The 24,302-nt window shown below is 41.0% G+C and overlaps 2 protein-coding genes and 1 non-coding gene across 4 annotated transcripts in view; 1 reads left to right on the top strand and 2 right to left on the bottom strand.

Annotated features, from left to right (window-relative positions):
• LOC136164217 (WASH complex subunit 1-like) overlaps positions 1-9,404 on the bottom strand; it is a 28,981-nt gene extending 19,577 nt beyond the window's left edge. Inside the window, exon 1 of the mRNA XM_065928985.1 lies at positions 9,129-9,404. Coding sequence (XP_065785057.1) covers positions 9,129-9,404 — 276 coding nt within the window. The remainder of the gene's footprint in view (positions 1-9,128) is intronic.
• Positions 9,343-24,302, top strand: part of PTPN4 (protein tyrosine phosphatase non-receptor type 4) — a 189,493-nt gene continuing 174,533 nt past the window's right edge. Inside the window, exon 1 of one of the 2 annotated variants that reach the window (XM_065931385.1) lies at positions 9,343-9,773. The gene's annotated coding sequence lies outside the window, so the exon portion shown is untranslated. The remainder of the gene's footprint in view (positions 9,774-24,302) is intronic. The other variant, XM_065931386.1, reaches the window with a different exon arrangement.
• TRNAF-GAA (transfer RNA phenylalanine (anticodon GAA)) lies at positions 13,623-13,695 on the bottom strand. Its single transcript has one exon. It is a non-coding gene; the product is annotated as a tRNA-Phe (tRNA).

The raw sequence follows: 24,302 nt of genomic DNA, 5'->3' as shown, positions 1-24,302 counted from the left end.
ACTGAGGGGGCAGAGGGGCCCACAGGCCTCCTGCTCAAATGCACAAGAACAGTCTGTGTGTCCTGTTACTACTGCCGCTGGCGTGTCTTTGGATCTCCTGTCTCCTTCACGCCCCCACCTTCATCCAGGGCATGACCAAGTGCTGCCCTGCAGAGCATTTGTCACCAGCTCACAAGTACAGAACTTCAGATTAAGCCGTTAAAACCTTTAAGAGAGATAAAACAGAGAAAATCATTTCTGTTGAACAGAGGGGCTTGGATTTTATTATATGTCTTTGTCTCCTCATTTAATTTTCTCAGAATTTCTTTTTATTTGTATTTTACAAAAACATGGGTCTATGAAGACTGGTCCTCCCACCCCAGGCAGTTTGAGAAGCACTGATGTAGGATTCAGGGAGTCCCGTTTTCCAATGATGCTCTGTTACTTCCAGTGCCTGTCCAAATGGGAGCTGTGGGTCTCAACTCTGTGGCACAGCAGGATCACTGTGGGAGCTAAAAAAATACCTACATCCATATCTAAAGAGAGGCCTGTGATCCACCCCAATTAATTAAGTAAGCAGGGAGGTGGGGTCAGGGTAGGGCAAGGCTCCTATATTTATTTTAAAATGCCCTTGATGTTTCTAATGTGTGACCAGGGATGAGAATCCTTAATGTGGGCCATAGCTGATCAAGCAGGTTGAATGAATGTTTAAACATGTCAGCCAGCCACCAGCAGGCATTTATCACACACCTGAACCACACCTGAAAGTGCTGTCCCAGGTGCTGAGTAACAGAATGCAAAGGCACAAATATTAACCCAGATTTTCTAATGTGATGTGAAAGCCTCTTTGGACAAAACCAACATATATTAAAAAAAAAAAAAAAAAAGATAAACCCAGTAAACCCACAGGATTCATCTACAAATTCATCTACACTTGACACTCCATGTGGGAATGGAGTCCCCCTTCCCCCGCTTTAAAGCAGTTTATGCAATAATACTCCACCTGATGGGAGATCACAGAGGCTGGGGCTGATTTGGTCCAAGATGCCACTAGATGTCACTCAAGGTCCCTCAGGCTTCCCTCTGCCCAGCCTTCAGTTCCTCACTGGATCATTTTCCTCTCCAGGCCTGTGGCTGTAGCCCACAGCTCTGAGTGAGCCATGGACAGGTAAGGACAAAATGTTCTCATCCTCTGACCTGCTTTCCTGCTGTCCCTGGCACCCCAGGCCCACCTCGTTCGTTCATTGACTCAAGAAGAATAACCAAGGGCTGATTATATCTCAGACATTAGGTCAGGCTATGATGAAATAATGGTGACACAGCCAGGGTGCCCGCCCTCATGGGGTTTACTCTATGAAAGCACGTCTCAGACTAATTAGTATTGTTTGTGCGCTTATTCATTCTCCCTCAGCTAGAGGCTCTCACACCTTTTTTGACCACCACATCCAAAATAGGAAAGAGATTTCACATCAAAATTCACATACACACAAACATAAACCTAAAGTTTCACAGTCCCATGTTTACCTTCACTTTGTGTGATGCATTCTGTTTTCTTCTCTACTCTAGTTCATTTCTCTTTTCAAAATCCACTAAAATTGATTTCAAAACCCTCGGATGAGTCACAATATAAGAATGAAAAATTCTTGCCTTGAGGGCAAGGGCCACCTCTTACCAGTGGCTCTCAAATAGTATGTGAGCAATGCATGTGTTTTTAAGTAAATGAAAATTATGAGAACTAATTTGCATTAATATTTACATTAAAAAGACTTATAGGTTAAGCGACTTATGGATGATCAGTGTTCTATGAATGTACTTATAAAGATTATATTCACCTACATCTACTATACATCTACAAATAATTTTTTTCAGATAATATATAGATCCTAAACTAGGCACACCGTATATGCTATTAATGCAATTTGATATTTTAGTCAAGATCTGGGGCTTGTATATTTTATTATTTTTCTTTTTAAAAAACTTATTTTATTGAAGTATAGTTGATTTATAATGTGTTCGTTTCTGCTGTGCAGCAAAGTGATTCAGTTACACACATATATATACATTCTTTTATATTGTGTTCCACGATGGTTTATCACAGCACATTGAATAAAATTCCCTGGGCTATATGGCAGGGACTTTGTTGTGTATCCATTGTATACATACGAGTTTGCACCCGCTTGCCTCAAACTCTACCTCTTTCCCTTCCCCATACCCTCTCCCCCTCAGCAACCACACGTTTGTTCTTCATGTTTCATAGATAAGTTCATTTGTGTCATCCTTTATATTTCACATATAAGTGATGTCATATGATATTTGTCTTTCTCTGTCTGACTTACTTCACTTAGTATGATGATCTCTAGGTCCATCCACGTTGTTGCAAATGGCATTATTTCATTCTTTTTTATGACTAAGTAGCATTCCATGGTATATATGTACCACATCTTCTTTATCCATTCACCTGTCCATGGACACTCAAGTTTCTTCCATGTCTTAGCCTCTGTGAATAGTCCGGCTATGAACATGGAGGTGCATGATGCCCATAGTGGGATTGCCAGATCACATGGCAGCTCTATTTTTATTTTGTTTTTAGAAACCTCCATACTGTACTCCATAGTGGCTGCACCAGTTTACATTGCCACCGACAGTGTAGGAGGTTTCCCTTTCCTCCACATCCTCTCCAGCATTTATTGTTTGTAGACTTTTTAATGATGGCTGTTCTGATGGGTGTGAGGCAGTACCTTCATTGTAATTTTGATTTGCATTTCTCTAATAATTAGTGACACTGAGCATCTTTTCACATGCCTCTTGGTCACCTGTATGTCTTCTTTGAAGAAATATCTATTTAGGTCTTCTAGGGGGCTCAAATATCTTAAAATCATACAAGTAAAAGTATGTTCATTTTGGAAAAAAGTTAGAAGAAATTCATGCCTTCAGATATTATAACTTATTAGAATCTCTAATAGCTAAAAAGTTTGATATTAGACATGGTGACTCCTAGAGAAATAGTTTTCAAAGATGATCACAACCTCATGCACAGGGTCACTGTGTGAGTACATAGCTGACATGGTGAAAGAGGCTTTGCCCATGTGATTAAATGAAGGCTCTTGAGATGGGGGCATGGTCCTGGGTTGTGTGGGTGGATCCAGTGTAATCACAAGGGTCTCTATAAGAGAGAGGCAAGAGGGCTTTAGAAGGCAGAGAAGGTAATGAGACATAGGGATCTGAAGATGCTAGGCTGCTGCTTGTGAAGATGGACAAAGGGGCCATGTGACCTCTAGAAGCTGGAAAAGACAAGGAAAGAGATTCTCCCCTGGACCCTCCAGAGGCACACAGCATGTTGATCCATTATGGATAATTCTTATGTCCAGAACTGCAGTTTAATAAATTTGTGTTTTAAGCCACTAAAGTTGCGGTAATTTGTTATAGCATCAAGAGGAAACTTATACAGAGGAAAGATAGTTAGCTCTGTGCAGTAAACGAAAAACTCCCCAATTCAAAATTTTGAATTTAGTATTTGAAAAAAGAAATTTACTGTGTGTGTGTGTGTGTGTGTGTGTAACAGATTATTCAACAAGGTAACAGTGAGACAACTAGAAAACCATTAAAAAATTAAGCAGGATCCCCAACCATGCTCCCCCAAATTAAGCAGAATCCCTATTTCCTTACACCAGAATTATTTCCAGATGGGTCAAGACTTAAGTATTAAAAAAAAAACCTAAAAGTACTAGAAGAAATTTTTTTTTCTTTTCTTGTTGTTTATTTTGGACTGAGGCGAATACAAAACCTAGAAATGAGAAAGAAGAGATTAATAATAACTCACACATCGTTGATGGGTGCAACTGGTAATCAAGTCTTGGCAATACTTGTCAAAATTAAACATCTTCATATACTTCAAGCCAGCAATTGTATTTCCAGAAATTTGAAAGAAATGCTTTTATTTATGTACAAAGCTTTGTCATGAAAATGTTCTTTCCAGCATTGCATGTCTTAGGAAAGAACCAGAAATGGCCTAAATGCTCCCACCTTCATTTTTGACTACTCTGGATCCTAGTTCCTTGAACCTGTGCCCCCTACATTGGGAACTCCTAGTCTTAACCACTAGAGCACCAGGGAGGTCCCTAAATGCCCAATAAAGAAGATTAAATACACTATGATACAGCCCTTAGAAAGAATGACATAGACCCATAGGTTCTATTAAGAACATTTGTAAGTAAACTATAGTAAATATGGAAAAAAGACATTGATTGTAGTTAGGGGGAAAAGATATTGATTAAGCTTACAGATGCAGAGAAAATTCTGGAAGCACACACAAGAAGTTGTGAATACTGCGTACCTTTGGATGCTGGAGCTGGGAGTAGGAGGAAGTCTTTGATTTTTAAAATTTTACATTTTTCTGTATAGTTCTTGATCCTAAGGATTGCTAACATGGATCTTTTCCTGCTACAGAAAGGAAGGAAGGGAGGGAGAAAGAAGAAAGAAAGAGAAGGGGAAGAAGGAAGAAAGGAGGGAAAAGAGAGCTTGAGAAAGAAAGCAGGAAAAAAGAAAGGAAGGAACGAAAGGAGGGAAGGAAGAAGAAAAGAAAGAATAAGAAAGAATTGCTGGCAAGTGAAGAGGAAGCAGGTTATATCTAAAGAGTGACCAATCTGGGTCACCTGCCTCAGAGATACATGTTATATAATTTTTAAAAATAAATACCTATTTTTAAAAAGTACATTCAAAGGAGCTCTATGGTTTTTTCTTTTCTTTTTACTGGAGTATAATTGCTTCACAATATTGTGTTAGTTTCTGCTGTACAGCAGCAGTGAATCAGCGGTGTGTATACTTATATCCCCTCCCTCTTTAACTTTCCCCCCACTGCCCCACCCCTAGCCATCATACCACCCATCTAGGTGGTCACAGAACCCTGAGCTGCACAGGGGCTCCACGACTAAAGCAAGCCCAAGCCACAGAATTCTAAACTTCCTGGGAAAATGTATGACACTTCAAAGGTTTAAGTCTAAATTTGTTTGTCCTGTTTTGCTTTGCTTCAAGTTATGTCTGAAGATTCCAGACAGATGAAAGAATGAAATTGTCCAGCTAAGGCAGACAGATATCCAGTTAAAGTCACATGTCAGAGACCAGGTGTTTGAAACCCTATTTTCCTTGCATGACCCACTTCACCAGCTTAGGTGACAAAACCGGGTCACCTTAAGTCACGTGTTTTTAATGTTAAAATTCATACCACTCTGAGTTCCACCCAGCAAGCCGAGTCCAACTTTCCGTGGGGTTGTCTTCCTCAGAAATCCCCACTGACCCAAGAGTTAATTCTTCCAAAGGGGTCCTCCCAGGTTGATGGGGAGGCTAGGGAGGAGGGAGACAGTGGCTGGTGAGTTGGCCACAGGGCCTGATCAAAGCTTCTTCTCTCTGCCTGGCAGCTGCCAGAGGTCACTGCCACAGCGCAGGCAGGCTGGCTTGGCTGCACAAGCTAGAACGGATGCCTTTTCCATTCTGGCTATAGCTACCGGGGGTTGGGAGTCAGTCACACAGTGAGAGGCCAGTCCTTTCTGCCAACACCCTCCAAGTGTGGACACAACCCTTGCTCCTCACTCCCAAAGCACAGCCAAGAGCAGGCACAGACAAAGGGGAAAAGTCACAGTCAACAGCATTGTCTGCCAATATCTAGGAATGTTTGCTGCCACTTTGAACTGGAAAAAAAAGTCTTGCTAACTCTCAATGTAGTATTAAATTATTTAGATTATGTTTCTTTGTTTTGTGTAAACATAAGTTTAGGTATAAAGCCCTCATTCTCATAACCCTTCTACATCTATAAAATGACAATTTTGAACATTTGATTAATAAAGTTAAAAATTCAATTAATGTTAAGTATGTAATGTAAATGATGTTTTGCTGAAATTAAATTTGTGTGTGTGTGATGAGACTATGAAACTCACTGCTGTGGTAGGGTCTAATTTTTTTTAATTTTTATACTGAAATATAGTTAATTTACAATGTTGTATTAGTTTCAGGTATACAGCAAACTGGTTTAATTATACATATTCGCATACCCTTTTCAGGTTCTTTTCCCATATAGGTTAGTACAGAGTATTGAGTAGAGTTCCTTGTGCCTTATAGTAGGACCTTGTTGTTTATCTGTTTTATGTGTAGTAGTGTGTATGTGTTAATCCCCACCTCCTAATTTATTCTTCTGCCCCACTGGTATTGGCATTTTTGGGCATGCTTATAAGTGACTTAATCATTCCAAAATTCTTCTCTATTTGAATATCTGAAACTTTTGCACAGTGTACCATGAGGAGTATAAATAACCTCAGATATGCAGATGACAGCACCCTTATGGCAGAAAGCAAAGAGAAACTAAAGAGCCTCTTGATGAAAGTGAAAGAGGAGAGTGGAAAAAGTTGGCTTAAAACTCAACATTCAGAAAACTAAGATCATGGCATCCGGTCCCATCACTTCATGCAAATAGATGGGAAAACAGTGGAAACAGTGAGAGACAATTTTTTGGGCTCCAAAATCACTGCAGATGGTGACTGAAGCCATGAAATTAAAAGATACTTGCTCCTTGGAAGAAAACTTGTGACCAACCTAGACAGCATATTATAAAGCAGAGACATTACTTTGTCAACAAAGGTCCATCTAGTCAAAGCTATGGTTTTTCCAGTAGTCATGTATGGATGTGAGAGTTGGACTATAAAGAAAGCTGAATGCCAAAGAATTGATGCTTTTGAACTGTGGTGTTGGAGAAGACTTTTGAGAGTCCCTTGGACTGCAAGGAGATCCAACCAGTCAATCCTAAAGGAAATCAGTCCTGAATATTCACTGGAAAGACTCATGCTGAAGCTGAAACTCCAATACTTTGGCCACCTGATGCAAAGAACTGACTCATTGGAAAAGACCCTGTTGTTGGGAAAGATTAAAGAATGGAACGAGAGGATGAGCTGGTTGGATAGCATCACCGACTTGATGGACATGAGTTTGAGTAAACTATGGGCACTGATGATGGACAGGGAGGCTTGGCGTGCTGCAGTCCATGGTGTCGCAAAGAGTTGGACACAACTGAGCAACTGAATTGAACTCAACTGAACCATGAGGACACTTGACCATCTCCTAGTTAGGCTGCCGTGTCTACAAAGAGTATTCTATTTTTTTTCTCATTAGCTCAAGAAAATGCAAGTTATAATTCTTGGTGCCAAATACAAAATCAAATGCCAGCATTTGATGACAAGGTGGTCATCCAAATGATCCAGAATAGGCATCGATTAATTTTTTTAAAGATTATAATTTAAATAAACACAAACATTTATCCATTTTGATAGAGAATTTGCAGATGGTATAATTCAATGTATATGAAATGCCCAGAGTAGGTGAATACCTAGAGGCAGAAAGTAGATTAGTGGTTGTCAGGGGTTAGGGGAGGAGGGAATGAGGAGTGACTGCTAATGGGTATGGGATTTCATTTTGGGGTGATAAAAATATTCCAGAATGAGGTAGGTGTGATGGCTGTACAACCTTGCAAATATACCAAAAAGCACTGTAGTATGTGAATTATAACTCAATTTTTAACAAGTGACTTCACAGTTTTCCTAAAGAATAGTAGATAGATAGTCCATTTACCTAAAGGACTCATCCTGTGGCGTTTTCCAAAACAAAGGGCATCCCCCTCCTGCCTCTCCAATCTTGAGACTCCAGTTATACATATATTACAATCAAGATTTCTGATTATATAGAAGGTTGCTGTGCTCTATGGATGAGGGTAGGCAGAATGGGCTGAGGGAGAAGGTCTGGAGATATGAGGGTTAGTTGAAGGACTAGTTACAAAGCTCTACAGGACATCAATAAACACAAATTCAGATCAGATGAGTGTCACTCAGAGACACAGCAGTTTGCCAGGTTTGAAGCTAAGTAAGAGACCAGTCTGTCTCAAGTACCTTCTCCAAGTCCCACCAATTAAAGATTTAAGCATTTCATGCTCTTAAACTTTTTTGACACCGGGCAATGTCACTGTCACCCGGTATCAGAGGGGATACAAAGATGACCAAGACAAGATCCTTGACTCCAGTAGCTCCCCATGAATAGTGGCGATAAAACCTGCACAGGGATAAGTATCCTATAATAAAAAGAACACTGTAAGATAAGGGAGGTATAAACCTAGAAGTATCACGTCAAAGAGGAAGAAATTCTTACTTCCGGTAGAAGTAAGATCCGTTGTTGGAGGATGACAGTGTAGACAGGATGGACGTGAAGGGAAGAGCATTTCAGTGGAGGGAACAGTGTGAATCAAGGCACAAGCAACAGAGACACAGAGGCCGGAGAACATGTCTGGGAAGGAGGAAGGAACCTGGCTGGAACCAAGCTGTGGGAAGGAAAGTCAGAACAACACGGACTGATGGTTTGTCTTTTTAAAACGGAAAAACTGAGCCAGGTGAGAGGGAGAAGAGTCCCTAGAAACTGCAGATTTCACAGATCTATACAGATCTGCAAGGTTTCAGCTTGCAAAAAACATCCCTGATTAGTAAATAGGCCTTTGTCGGGTTGGAGGGAAAGTGATTTTTGAAAGAATGTTTCATGAAGGACAGCCCTGATGGGGTGCTGAGGCTAAGAGTGAGGAAGAGCAAGAAGGTGTCTGACGACAGAAGAGGACTCTTGACAAAAATGAATGCAAAAATTCCTCCCGCCATCATTTCCACTATTATCCAGTCCACAGGCATTTGTCTCACCTCCAGTAAGTTTGTTTCATCAATAAGATTTTAGACTCACTTGGTTAAAAACCCCTGCGTGGTAATAACCGATTCATACACTTGGTTAGCAAGAATTAATTTCATATTTAACAGCACACCGTTCCTGGCACACAGAGGCACTCAGCGCTATAAATGAACGTTCTTTGTTTCAGGGTCTATATTTAGGAGAGGAAATCATTCAGATCTGCACCCTAAAACCTGTATCCTTTTTCAGCACTGAAGTTGGGACAACCTGGGGCCAAAAAATCCGGGTTTCCACTTTAAACTGAGGTTGTTTTCCCCCTCCATCGGCTCCCTCAAACCTCTAGGTCCAGCGGGGAAAAGGGTCCCAGTTTCAGTAACCAATCGCCGCGGAGCCGCGGCGCCCCGCCCACCCAGCCGCTCCCACCCGCCCAGGTCCCTCCTCCCTCGCACCTGCGCGTCCCCCGCGCTCCGGCTGGTGGGGCAGCTTCCAGCCCGCGCCGACGGGGAGCGGGGCTCGGCCTCACCTCTCGCGAGATCGCCTCCCGTGGCCGCGGCCGCCGCTCCGAGCGGCTGACTGGCGGCGTCTGCGCAGCCGCCATGTTCGGTTGCTATGCTGTGGCCTGGGAGTCGGGGTGTGCTTGAGGGAGGAGGAGGAGACGGAGTAGGAGGAGGAGGAGGAGGAAGAGGAGGAGGCGGCGGCGGCGGCGGGAGGGACTGAGCGCCCATTGCACTCTCACACACAAACGCTGCTTAGGATTGCCGCCCGTTCGCTCTCGCCGCGCCGTTCCGCTCCTCCTCCTCGCGGCCCCACATTGTTCTCTCAGGACTCCAGGGTCCCCGGGGCTGGCTTCTGGGCCCCGCTCCGGGGCCCCCACCCCCGCGACATCGCTGCGGGGCTGGATTAGCTCATCCCCGCAGGGAGGTGCGGGAGCGCGCGGCAGCCCCGCAGTATGAGGTGGTGCCGGCGGCTCGGGGCCGTGGCGCGGCCGCTGCGGCGCCGGCTGCTGGGCGGACGCTGACGGAGCCCCGGGGGCGGCGCGGCCGAGCCTCCAGGCTTTTCTTCTCCAGCCCGGAGGACGCGGCTGGGACTCGAAGGTAAGAGGCTCCGGGTCCCGGCCGCCTCTCAGCCCTGCGTGGCACGCGAGGCTGCTACCTGCGGCCCGCCAGGTGGGGCCGGCCGAAGGCGTGAGGCTGTTTTCAAGTCAAGGGAGAAGGATGCTTTTTGCCTACTCCCTTTCTTTGCGGGACCCCTGCTCTCAACCTCCTGGTGTGTTAGTTGGAATCTCTGTTCTGGGGGAGTCAGGGGAGAACGGATGGAATAGGTGCGGAGATGGAGTGTTCCATGGCCCCTAAACTCTAGGTGAGGTTTTAGAATCTTCAGAGTTTTCCATTACTGATAGGATTCCTTAAAAAAAAAAAATTGGCTCCTTTGAAAGCTTCCTACTTGCTGCTTGGGCATACTGTCCTACCCTTGAAGTTTTAAGCCTTTTATGATTCTGCCTTTGCATGCTTGTGTTTAGGAACCTGTAGTTGAGCCGAAAGAAAAAGTTGAGGTGTAGCAAAATAGACATACGGATGCGCTTCCCAGGGTTTCCTTAACATGGAGTAGTTTACAGTGGCACGTATATACGCACGGATGGTTCTGGGAAACTTAGGATGGGAGACTTTGTGCCTGGGAGGCATTATACAGTGAACCACAGCGGAGGACAATGTGTATGGGTAAGGTTTTTCAGGCGCTTTTTCTAGGACAGTCTGTGTATCTGCAATATACCAGCTGCTGTTAGAATCGGAGATTGGAGTAATATTCGGTTTATGTAACCAAATCTTGGGCTCAGTTGAAACATTATGGTTTAAACCATGTTTATGGAGAAAAAAATCAACACGCCAAAGTATCTGACTTGTAAAGAAAACTGTGGAACAGTTAGGCCAGGGCATTTTTGTATCCTGATTTTTTTGAACCTTAACCCTTGTTGCCAGAGGGGGAAAAATACATTTTTTAACGGGGAAGGAGATGACCTTAAAATAAATGATTGTTCAGAGCCCAAAATATGCTTAATGGAATAGAGCTAGATAGTACATCAGTTAAATCTTGAATTTGAGAAATTCAACCTATAGTTTTTTTTTTTTTTTTTTAAGGCTTTTTGTAAGCAAAAGTTTTTCTCTACAGAGCTTCTTTACTAACTCATAGTAGAAGAGCGCAATCATTTTGTGGATCCCACCATTTTTTGTCAGAATAAATTTATGCTCCAATTACCACAGAAGCTATTTTTATGTCTCTTTCTCGCTCTCTTTTTTTAATGGCACACATATCTTTGTCATCTCTTTTCTTTGAAACATGTGCGTGGTCCCACAATGTCATGATCTTGAGTGATTTTTAAGAAGAGACTGGTGATCTTATTTTTGTATATGGGAGTGTTTGTGACTTAGCTAGCCTATTTTAAACATTTGGCAAGAGATTTTGAAAACAGGGAGCCATCACTGTTTTGCAGTTTTATTAATATTGAGTAGGTTAAAGTTAGAAAATCATAGGTTCCTCAAAAGTAGTTATGGATGAAGATGTGGCTCTCTTATTGCCTGTTTTCCTAGAACCTGCTTAGATTATAGGCTGTGGGTATTGAATTGTTTAAACTTTGTGGTTTTCCCGATTTTCTAATTGAATATCTTTTAAAATATCCCTAGTAACTTTGTTACTTTAAATTTGTGACACCCAATTTCTAATTTAGACTAGGCATAAACCAGCATTGATTGAACACACTTGCTAAAAATACTTTCTGGGTCAGATGTACTTAGAATGCAGCCTCAGGAAAATTCATTTGAACTATTCTACTGTGACCAGTGTACAGTATTCATTATTACAGAAGGGCTTAAAACAATATAGAACTCTCACGATTAGATTTCATCAGTTCAGAGCCTAACTTTGATGTATTAATACAAAGTGCTTCATGTGGGATAGTAATGAAAACTTTTTACAGTGCTTTTTTTTTTAACTTACGTGACTCCCATAGACTTATTAAACTCTGATTTGTGTATTTGAGATACTAATATTTTAATTTTGTCTACTAAACATAATTTAAATTGTGTGATAGTATAGTGTGCAATGTTATCTATTTAGTATTTACTTGTGATTTATTCTGAGCTCTTTAAGGGTGGAAGCGTCAGTGGTCATGTTTTTAAGTAAATTATCTTTGAGGAACAAAGTAAGAATGACAGATAATTTCAAGGAGACATTGTTGCTGTTACTGAGAGGACTCCCTCATCTCCTCCCCGCATCCCTGGATTAATATGGTCAGTTTTAAACAACAAGGAAGCTTTAAAAATATGTAGAAACCTTGTTTGGTGGATGTTTAAAGACATGTTTTAAAGATGTCCTTTAATTGTTAGTTATTCAAAATGTAAAGTTGGAGACCTCACTAGAAATGGCAAGTCTGTGTGACTTAATGTGGCTAAGTATGATTTGTTGCTTCTAAATAAAATTTAGTATTGGCAGAAATTCACTGATTCCAAGCTGAGTTGAATTTTGTTGTTTTTCTGGGTAATAACATGCATGTTATGAAGTTTTTTATATTCAGTAGTCTAGATTTGTCAAATTAGTTTACTATGTTAAGCTGTGAAGCCTTGAAGATTGGTTTAGTATTCTGGAAATCTTCTTATTGTTTGCCAAAAAAGTACTGTAGAAGGAAGGTGTTATTTCTTCATTTAATATTCGATTAGCACAGATGGTGAGAAAGAATATAGTGAAGAAGTATTGTAGAATCTTCTCTTAATGCGGAAGTATGGTGCCTGTGAGGAATATAATTTATTTCTTTTTCATTGCGTAATCAGTCAGTACAGTCATATTTAAAATGGAATGGGAAACTAGAGGGGAAATTTATTACATTCTCCTCCATTTCATTAGAGGTGATTTCCCCCACATTCATTTTTCATTATTCCTAAGCAGAAACACTGGAAGAGAGGTGCAGGTATCTGAAGGAATTGAGGGGAACAGAATGAAAATTAGACACTGTGGACTATCTTGTGGGAAAGATATTAATTTGGGTGTGTTATTGGTTATTGTATCTCTTAACAAGGAGGTTTTTATAGAGGAATATAAAGGAAAAAGGATCCGGAAGGGACGTGTTTATTGTCTGTTACATGCCAGAAGGGGCTTTTCATGTTATCCCACATAAGTATCAAATATCCTTTGTGAGGTAGGGATTATTATCCCCTGCTTCTCCTCACCTCTTCCAAATGGGACCATGAATAACTTGTCAAGGATCATACTGCTAGTAAGTAGAATTTGACTAGGTTTGTCTGATTCTGAAGCTTATTCTTTAGGTCATGTTGTCCAGTTAAACTTTCTGCAGTGGTGGCAGAATTCTTATTCTGCACTGTCAGATGTGGTGGCCATTAACCGTGTGTGGCATAGAGCGAACACTTAAAATGTGATTGTTGTGCCTGAGGACCTAAATTTTAAATTGTATTTAATTTTAATCAGTTTAAATATAAATAATTAGTTTTCGCTAGTAACTATAGTATTGGACAGGACAACTTTAGATCTTGCTACCTAGAAAACCTGAAGTTTTGTTTGTTTTTGGTTTGGGTGTTTTGTTTTCTTTTTTTTTTTGCCAAGCCTCACTATTCGTCTTGTGGGATATTAGTTCCCCTACCAGGAATCAGACTCTTGCCTCCTGCAGTGAAAGCCCAGAGTCCTAACCTCTGGAAAGTGAAAAAGTGAAAGTGAAAGTCACTCAGTTGTGTCTGACTTATTGGGACCCCATGGACTATACATTCCCTGGAATTCTCTAGGCCAGAATACTGGAGTGGGTAACCCGTTCCACCAAGGGATCTTCCTAACCCAGGGATTGAACTCAGTCTGCTGCATTGCAGGCAGATTCTTTTACAGGCTGAGTCACCAGGGAAGTCCAAGAATACTGGAGTGGGTAACCTATCCCTTCTCCAGGGGATCTTCCTGACCCAGGAATTGAACCTGGGTCTCATGCATTTCAGGCAGATTCTTTACCAACTGAGCTATCAGGGAAGCTCCTAACCACTGGACCGCCAGAGAATTCCCGAAAATCTGAGTTTTGATATCGAGTCTGCCACTAGTTTCTATATGACGCTAGTTAAGTTACTTAGTTCATGAGCCTCAATTTAATCCCTTGTGAAAATGAAGAAGATGTTATCACTGAAAGATTATCTCTAGTATCCCTCCTTGCTCTAAAGTTCTTTGATTCTTATTAAAATGTACTGTAGCATTTCATATTTGCAAGCATTATGTCTGAATGAACCCCTTCCCCATATACTCACTCCTTATATAAAAACTTTTGTTTGTTTAGTCAGTTTCTCTTTCGGAAGAGTATGTTTAAAGCACATAAAGGATAATGGATTCTTTTACCCTCAGTTATTTGGCAAAAACATTGTGTTGAACCAAAAGACAGTACTTTGAAACGAAGTTTGAGATCTTCTTTTCAGCATGCCACTTGGTGGAGGTTTAGTTGCTAAGTTGTGTCGGACTCATGGACTCTTGGGACCCCATGGACTGTAGCCTGCCAGGTTCCTCTGTCCGTGGGATTCTTCAGACAAGAATACTGGAGTGGGTTGCCATTTCCTTCTCCAGGGGATCTTCCCAACCCCGAGATCGAACCCAGGTTTCCTGCATTACAGGCAGATTATTTACCAACTGAGCTACGAGGGAAGCCCAGTGTCACTTGCCATTTCAGAATATATTACAGTTCTTGTTGCTTATCAGATTAATTGGAATTACTTTGCTTAGCCTTACAGGTTTTCTGCCAACTTCATCTCACTAACCCTGTTTCTCATTTTTGCTTAAAAAGAAGGCATTCTTTTTTCCTCCCCCTCCCTCGTTTCTTCAGTTTAAACATTCCTGTCTTCAGTTCACGGGGCTTCCCAGGTGGCATTAGTGGTAAAGAACCTGCCTCCTAATGCAGGAGATGTAAGAGATGCAAGTTTGATCCCTGAGTTGGGAAGATCCCTTGGAGGTGGGCATGGCAACCCACTCCAGTATTCTTGCTTGGAGAATCCGCATGGACAGAGGAGCCTGGCAGGCTACAGTCCATAGGGTTGCACAGAGTTGGACACGACTGAAGTGACTTAGCATGCACGCACATCTCCAGTCCACAAGTCTTCCACAGAATTCACCTTTTTCTGGAAGAATGCTGCTTAATCCAGTCATGATCAGCTTTTGAATCCTAGTAAAGAGTACCCTGGTGTTAATATATGATTATTTAGATATAGTTTCTTGATTTCTTCCTTCTCTTTAAAAAAAGTTTTATTTATATTTTTGCTGTGCTGGGTCTTTGGTTGCTGCGGGGCCTTTTCTCTAGTTGCGGTGCTCCGGCTTTTTGTGGTCTCTTGTTGCGGAGCATGACTCTAGGGTGCAAGGGCTTCAGTAGTTGTGGCACATGGGCTCAGTAGTTGCGGCTCCCAGGCTTTAGAGCACAGGCTCAGTAGTTGTGGTAGACGGGCTTAGTTGCTCTGTGGCATGTGGGATCTTCCTGGATCAGGGATCAAACACGTGTTTCCTGCATTGGCAGGCAGATTCTTTACCACTGAGCCACCAAGGAAGCCCCTAGAGTTCATCTTTCTTAAGTTTTTATATTTACCTACTGTGTGTCCTTAATAAACACGTTAAAAAATAGGGGTTGTTTCTTCTGTGTTGCTTTGTGAGTTTAGACCATTTCTCAGCAATTCTGCTTTTAAAAAGTTGCTAATAAAAAAATTATAATAACTATTAACAACATTCACCCATAATCACTACTTTAAAAGATATTTTTGTTTCTTTCCAGGCCATTGCCTTATTGTATTTTTTAATATAATTGTATGGTAGAGATAACAATTTTGGAGTTTAATATATTGGAAACATTGCATTGTAGGGAAGAACAATATAGGGAAAAGGTGACAGACTTTGGAGTGAGGGAGATCTGGGTAGGAATCTGGTCTCATAAACCTTGGAAAAACTATGTAACATCTGTGCTTACTTTCTTGTCTATGAATTTAGGATAATAGTACTTGCCCTTGACTTGTTGGGAGGATTAGGATAATATATATAAAGCATCCAGCAGTATTCTTTAAGTAGAAGAGATGATCAGTAAATGGTAACATAATATTTCCCCTGTTTTCCCATTCTCATCATCATGAATTTAAACAATTGCTTAGACATTCAGGTGATTTATCAATCAGGTGGTTTAATCTTTTACCTTTTGTTAAATATTTTGGTTGTTCCTAAAGTTTCCACTGTTATAATCTGCAGTGAATATTTTTGTTCTCATAGCTTGTTTGCAGGTTTGTTTCCTCAGTCTGAAACTTAAAACTCTAGGACTAGGATAATGGTTTGGATATCTCTCTCTGCCAAATCTCTTATAGAACAATGGGTGTTCTTGTTTTGGGAAAAATGCTAATTTTGTTATAAAATTATACTTTGTTGTTTTAGTTAATGTATTTTGAAAATTTTGGCTTATTGGAAAATGATATAGTGAACATTTATTTGTGTGTAATTAAACAGACATTTGAATGTTTGTTATAGAGATCACTGGTATACCAGTAAATAAGACATGAATCTTGTCCTTGAGCTCAAATTCTAGGGTGGTAACGTATGTCAACAATTACAATTCAGAGTGACAAGTGTAATAAGATCTGTGGAAAGGAGAGTGGCATTTGAGCAGCGTCTTGAAGGATGAGTTGGGATTGGTCTCTGGGTAGAGAGAACGGCATGTACAAAAAGTCAAGCATGAGAGGATCCATGCATTTAGAGAAGTGGTCTATCACGTGGGTGTTGGTGTCTGATTTTATGTGTGAATCCGTGTGCTTGTATATGTTTGTTGACTGTGGTAGGAGATAAAACCTTGTGAGGGTCCTTGCTTGGGCTTTGAGTGCAATCATATTAAGATCTTTAGAATGGAGCTTCCCAACTGGGGTGCCTTGAATGGCTTATCATTGTGCCAGAGAATAAGATAGCTGTCAGTGTATGTGATCAAAGCACATTGAACCCACCAGGGTGGTTTCTTCTGACCTAGAATAATCTCCTTGGCTTGTCCCAGTGAGCTAAACATTATTTTCTTTGGTGCAAGTTGTGAAAAGGATTGGGAAAAGCACTGTTAGTATTGGAAAGTTTATGATACCCACACTTCTGGCATTCTCAGTGTATGTAACCAAAAATAAAACCAATACCAAACCTTAATATAAAAATGAAGTCCTGTCAAAGTCCTCATCTTTTCTCCCCTCTCTCCGCCTCCTCCCCCCAGGAATTACTAGTTGATTACTTTATGTGTGTATCTGAAATATCTTTTTGGTTCTCCTGCATTGCTAATGCCCTACAGGAGTCTTTTGTCTGCCTGTTGGGAAATCAGCATTTACATTGGCAGCAATTACAGGTATTTAAATAAGGAAAGATAAACCTTGACTTCTAAATAATGATGCAAAGATATAAGGATGGTGCAAAGATGAGGTTAGAAGGAGCAGAGAAACCGGTTAGGATGCTCTTGCAGTAGTCCAGGTGAGAGGTGATAAGAGCCAGAAAGGAGGAAATAAAGATGAGGGTGTCAGCCTGGAACTGAAAACTGATGAGGCAGTTTCCTGAGAACTGAGAGTCCATTTGGTTGTAGTGGAAGTGGAAGAGTTGCTGCTAAGACTTCTCTTTGGGCAACTGGAAAGGGAAGACCAAATAATTTTTATTGAGTACCTATAGTGAACCAGGTGTTTTGCTAGGCACCAAGGTTTGTCATGAGTTCTCACTGAATTGGGTAGAGAGGGAGGTGGGAGGGGGGATCGGGATGGGGAATACATGTATATCCATGACTGATTCATGTCAATGTATGACAAAAACCACTACAATATTGTAAAGTAATTAGCCTCCAACTAATAAAAATAAATGAAAAAAAATAAGAAAATAATTTATTTTGAAATAATTTCAAACATACAGAAAAATTGTAAAAATAGCACAAAGAACTTCAGAATCCCCTTCAACCAGCTTCCTTTTCATTGAACTATTCTTGCCTCTTAAAAAAATTAGTTTTTGTAAGACTTGACTCTTTATAGCACTTTTAGTTTCACAGCAAGATTGAGGGGAAGGTACAGAGATTACCCATAAGCTCTCTCATCTCTACACATAACCTCAACCAGTTTTGGACACAGTACTAAATATATATTGTGTGTAAACAGAATATAAACCCGCACATCTTGTACTTGGCTCACTCTAGGGATTGCAGTGAAGCCTTCCCTTTCAGGTGCCCAGAGAAGGAACCTTGACATTGTCCTTCTCTGTTACTGAATTCTCAAATTTCAGTGAAACTACCTAATCATCTTATTTTTAGTCTGTCGTTTTCATCTCTACTTATAACCTGAAGCTCCAATACTTTTGGCCAACGGATGCAATGAGCTAACTCACTGGAAAAGACCCTGATGCTGGGAAAGACTGAAGGCAAAGGAGAAGAGGGAGGCAGAGGATGAGATGGTTAGATAGCATCACCATTTCAGAGGACAGTACCATTTCTCATCTAAATAGACTTTCCTGAACCATCTCAGAGCAAGTTGCAGACATGATGCCTATCATTCCTAAATAATTTAGTGTGTTTTTACCAGAACATGGGCAGTCTCTTACATAACTCCCAAATCAGGAGATCAGCATTGACACAACAGTACCTTCAAAATCCCATATGCCTACAACTCAATATTTAAAAAAAAGCCCAATCAAAAATTGGGCAAAAGACCTACATAGACCTTCTTCAAAGAAGACATATAGATGACTGACAGGCACATGAAATGCTCAGCGTTACCAATTATTAGGGAAATGTGAACCAAAACAACTGAATACAATGAAATATTACCTTTTGCCAGTCAGAATGGCCATCATCAGAAGGTCTACAAATAATAAATGCTGGAGAGAATGTGGACAAAGAGGATCGCTGCTACATTGTGAAAATATAAATTTGTGTAGTCACTATGGAGGACAGTATGGAGGTTCCTTAAAGGACTAAAAATAGAGCTACCATATGATCCAGCAATCCAACTCCTGGGCATATATGTGGAGAAAACCATAATTCACAAAGATATATGCACTTCAGTGTTCATTGCAGAACTATTTACCACAGCCTGGACATGGAAGCAACCTAAATGTCCACTGACTGATGAATGGAAAGGGAAGATGTGGTACATATATATGATAGGATATTACTCAGCCATAGAAAAGAAAGAATTTAATGCCATTGGTAGCAATATGGATGGGCCTAGAGATGGCCATACTAAGTAAAGTAAGCCAGACAGAGAAAGACAAATATCATTCAGTATCAGCTATGTGTGGTTAGTTTTATCAGAAGGGAAAAGGAGGCAGGGAGAGGTATAAATTAGAAGTTTGGGATTAATACACACTTGTTACACACTTGTAACACTTGCTCCGTCTTAAGTTGTGCCCTACTTTGCAACCTCGTGGACTGTAGCACACCAGGCTCCTCTGTCCTTCACTGTTTCCTGGATTTTGCTTAAATTCATGTCTGTTGAGACAGTGATGCTATCTAACCATCTCATCCTCTGCCTCCCTCTTCTCCTTTGCCTTCAGTCTTTCCCAGCATCAGGGTCTTTTCCAGTGAGTTAGCTCATTGCATCCGTTGGCCAAAAGTATTGGAGCTTCAGCTTTAGCATCAGTCCTTTCAGTGAATATTCAGGGTTGATTTCCTTTAGGATTGACTAGTTTAATCTCCTTGTGGTCCAAGGGATTCTCAGGAGTCTTCTCTAGCACCACAGTTCTAAAGCATCAACTCTTCTGTGCTCAGTCTTCTTTACGGTCCAGTTCTCACATCCGTACATGACTACTGGAAAAACTATAGTTTTGACTATATGAACCTTTGTTGGGAAAGTGGTGTCTTTGCTTTTTAACACACTGTCTAGGTTTAATACACTGTCTAGATTTTGCATCTAGGTCATCTGATGCGAAAAGCTGACTCATTGGAAAAGACCCTGAGCTGGGAAAGACTGAGGGCAGGAGGAGAAAGGGGTGACAGAGGATGATATGGTTGGATGGCATCACCGACTCAATTGAGCTCATGGGCTCAAACTCATGGGCATGAGTTTGAGCAAACTCCAGAGGTTAGTGAGGGACAGGGAGGCCTGGCGTGCTGCAGTCCATGGGATCACAAAGTGTTGGACATGGCTTAGAGACTGAACAGCAACAAGGTTTGTAATAGGTTTCTTTCCATGGAGCAAGCATCTTTGAATTTCATGGCTAGGGTCACTGTCAGCAGTGATTTTGGAGGCCACGAAAATAAAATCTATCACTGCTTCCACTTTTTCCCATTCTATATGCCATGAAGCAATGGGACTGGATGACATGATCTTAAGATTTCTTAATGCTTAGTTTCATGCCATCTTTTTCACCTCTCCTTTTTTGCCCTCATCAAGAGGCTATTTAGTGGTACCATCTGCATATCTGAGATTATTAATATTTCTTCTAGTAATCTTGATTCCCACTTGTGATTCATCCTGCCTGGCATTTCGCATGATAGACTCTGCATAGAAGTTACATAAGCAGAGCGACAATATACAGCCTTGTCATATTCCTTTCCCAATTTTGAACTGGGCAGTTGTTCTATGTCTGTTGCTTCTTTTTTTTTTTTTTCTTTTATTTATTTAATTTTTCTTTTCTTTTTTTTTTTTTTTCAGTGGATTTTGTCATACATTGATATGAATCAGCCATAGAGTTACACGTATTTCCCATCCCGATCCCCCCTCCCACCTCCCTCTCCACCCGATTCCTCTGAGTCTTCCCAGTGCACCAGGCCCGAGCACTTGCCCCATGCATCCCACCTGGGCTGGTGATCTGTTTCACCATAGATAATATACATGCTGTTCTTTCGAAACATCCCACCCTCACCTTCTCCCACAGAGTTCAAAAGTCTGTTCTGTACTTCTGTGTCTCTTTTTCTGTTTTGCATATAGGGTTATCATTACCTGTCTGTTGCTTCTTTATCCACATACAGATTTCTTAGGAGACAGGTAAGGTGGTCTGGTATTCCCATCTCTTTAAGAATTTTCCACAGTTTGTTGTAATCCACACAGTCAAAGGCTTTAGCTAGTCAATGAAGCAGAAGTAGATGTTTTTCTCAAATTACCTTTCTTTCTTCATAATCCAATGAATGTTGGCAATTTGATCTCTGGTTCCTCTGCCTGTTCGAAATCCAGCTTGTATATCTGGAAGTTCTCGGTTCACATATTGCTGATGCCAGCTTGAAGGATTTTGAGCATAACCTTACTAGCATGTGAAATGAGTGCAATTGTACAGTAGTTTGAACATTCTTTGGCATTGCCCTTCTTTGGGATTGGAATGAAAACTGACCTTTTTCAGTCCTGTAACCGTTGTTGCATTTTCCTAATTTGTTGACGTATTGACTGCAGCCCTTTAGCAGCAGCATCTTTTAGGATTTTAAATGGCTCAGCTGGAATTCCATCACCTCCACTATCTTTGTTCATAGTAATGTTTCCTAAGGCCTACTCGACTGTACACTCAAGGATGTCTGGCCCTAGATGAGTGACCACACCATTGTGGTTATCCAGGTCATTAAGACCTTTTTGTATAGTTCTTCTGTGTATTCTTGCCACCTCTTCTTAATTTCTTTCTACTTCAGTTAGGTCCTTACTGTTTCTGTCATTTATTGTGCTTGTGTTTGCATGAAATGTTCATTTGATAGCTCCAGGTTTCTTGAAGAAATCTCTATAGTCTTTCCCATTCTCTTGTTTCCCTCTATAACTTTGCATTGTTCATTTAAGGTCTTATCTCTCCTTGCTATTTTCTGAAACTGCTGGAGTGGGTTGCCATTGCCTTCTCCAGGGGATCTTCCCCACCCAGGGATTGAACTTGGGTCTCCTGTGTTGCAGTCAGTTCTTTACCTACTGAGCCACCAGAAAAACCCCTTTGTATAAACTAGTATGTATAAAGTAGGTAACTAACATGGACCTACTGTGTCGCACAGGGAACTATACTCAATATTATGTAGTAACCTGTAAGTGGAAAGAATCTGAAAAAGAATAAAGGGACTTCCCTGGTAGCTCAGAGAGTAAAGAATCTTCCTGCAATGCAGGAGACTTGGGTTTGATCCCTGGGTCGGGAAGATCCCCTGGAAAAGGAAATGGCAACCCACTTTAGTATTTTTGCCTGGAGAATTCTATGGACAGAGGAGCTTAGCAAGCTACAGTTCACGGGGTCACAAAGATTCGGATACAACTGAGCGACTAACACACACACACACATATTTAAAACTGAATCACTGTATTGTACACTTGAAACTTACACTACATTGTAAGTCAGTTATCAGTTCAGTTCAGTTCTCAGTTGTGTCTGACTCTTTGTGACCCCATGTACTGCAGCACGCCAGGCCTCCCTGTCCATCATCAACTCCTGGAGCTTGCTCAGACTTATGTCCCTTGAGTTGGTGATGCCATCCACCCATCTCATCCTCTGTTGTCCCCTTCTCCAGACTTCAGTCTGTCTCAGCATCAGGGTCTTTTCTGGTGAGTCAGTTCTTCTCATCAGATGGCCAAAGTATTGGAGCTTTAGCTTTAGCAGCAATTCTTCCAATGAATATTCAGGACTGATTTCCTTTAGGATTGACTGGTTTGGTCTCCTTGCAGTCAAAGGGACTCTCAAGGGTCTTCTCCAACACCACAAGTCAAAAGCATCAATTCTTCGGTGCTCAGCTTTCTTTATGGTCCAGCTCTCACATCCATACATACTACTGGAAAAACCATAGCCTTGACTATATGGACTTGAGTTGGCAAAGTAATGTCTTTGCTTTTTAATATGCTGTCTAGGTTTGTCATAGCTTTTCTTGCAAGGAGCAAGCATCTTTTAATTTCATGGCTGCAGTCACCATATGCAGTGATTTTGGAGCCCAAGAAAATAAAGGCTATTACTGTTTCCACTGTTTCCCCGTCTATTTTCCATGAAGCGATGGAACTAGATGCCATGATCTTCATTTTTTGAATGTTGAGTTTTAAGCCAGCTTTTTCACTCTACTCTTTGACTTTGATCAAGAGGCTCTTTAGTTTCTCTTTGCTTTCTGCCATACGGGTGGTGTCATCTGCATACCTGAGGTTATTGATATTTCTCTTGGCAGTCTTGATTCCACCTTATGCTTCATCCAGCCTGGCATTTCACATGATGTACTCTGCATATAAGTTAAATAAGCAGGGTGACAATATACAGCCTTTCCCAATTTGGAATCTGTCCACTCCATGTCCATTTCTAACTGTTGCTTCCTGACCTGCATACAGATTTCTCAGGAGGCAGGTAAGGTGGTCTGTTACTCCCACCTCTTTAAGAATTTTCTACAGTTTGTTATGATCACACAAAGGCTTTAGCATAGTAAGTGAAGCAGAAATAGATGTTTTTTCTGGCATTCTCTTGCTTTTTCTATGATCCAACGGATGTTGGCAATTTGATCTCTGGTTCCTCTGCCTTTTCTAAGTCCAGCTTGAACATCAGGAAGTTCTCGGTTCACGTACTGTTGAAGCCTAACTTGGGGAATTTTGAGCATTACTTTGCTAGTGTGTGAGATGTGTGCAATTGTGTGGTAGTTTGAACATTCTTTAACATTGCCTTTCTTTGGGACTGGAATAAAAACTGACCTTTTCCAGTCCTGTGGCTGGAAAATCAACCCAGAGGCCATTCATTGTTTTCCAACTGCCTGAATAGTGTCTTTCTTTCCCTTCTGGCCCAAGATCCAGTTCAGGATCATATACCGTGTTTAATTGTCATGTCTCTTTAGTGCCCTTCAGTTTGGAACAGCGCTGAATATTTGGGGCCCTTGATATTTCCCTGTCTTTTTATGGCCTTGACTTTTTTGTTTGAGATGTTCCTTAACTTCTGTTCATTCAGTAGTTGCTTGTGTGGGGACTGCATACATTGTTGACAGGGATGCTATAGAAATGGTGTTCTTAGTGCATCTCTAGGAGGTCCAGTGCGTTGTCCCACCACTGACTCTGTTTAACCTTGAACACCTTGTTAAGTTCATTTCTGCTGAGTTTCTTTATTATACAATCATCATTTTCCCTCTTGTAACTGGTAAGCCTTTTGTGGGAGGATTTCCAAGACTTTGTTGATGTTCTGTTCCGCCTCAGATCTCTGCCCACCAGCCTTTGGGTCCACTGATGACTTGCTTGGATCAACCACTACTATGAAGGCTGCCACCTGCATTTATTAATTTTTTTTTACCAAAAATTTCCTTTCTTTCATGTATTTGTTCATTCACTTATTGATGTAAATAAATAAATTCATTTATTTATTTATATCAGTATGCCCAAGGATTTATATTCCTATTCAGTAGATTTTATAAGTTATTATAATTTCAGATTTTATTTTGACACTTAAATTGTCTTGTATTTGAGTAGTGGGAGCCCCTTGAAGATGGCCCCCATCTTTCTGACACATCCCAGCCTTTGAGTATTTCCTTACTTTCTGGCACATTAATGAGTTCTAGACTCATTTTATACTTTTCCTGACCCAACTCTGGAATCATTCATTTTCCCTAGGAATCCTGATTTCTTTTAATGGAGGTGGTATTAGAAACCAAGATTTTGGTACTTAATATTCTCATTTCTGCTGGAGTGTCATCACATTTAAGGCAGACAGAGCTAGGAAAT

Source organism: Muntiacus reevesi, chromosome 3 (genome assembly GCF_963930625.1).
Source record: "Muntiacus reevesi chromosome 3, mMunRee1.1, whole genome shotgun sequence".
Lineage (NCBI taxonomy): Eukaryota > Metazoa > Chordata > Mammalia > Artiodactyla > Cervidae > Muntiacus > Muntiacus reevesi.
Note: the sequence above shows the minus strand (reverse complement) of the source record. Positions and strands in the feature narration are given on the sequence as shown.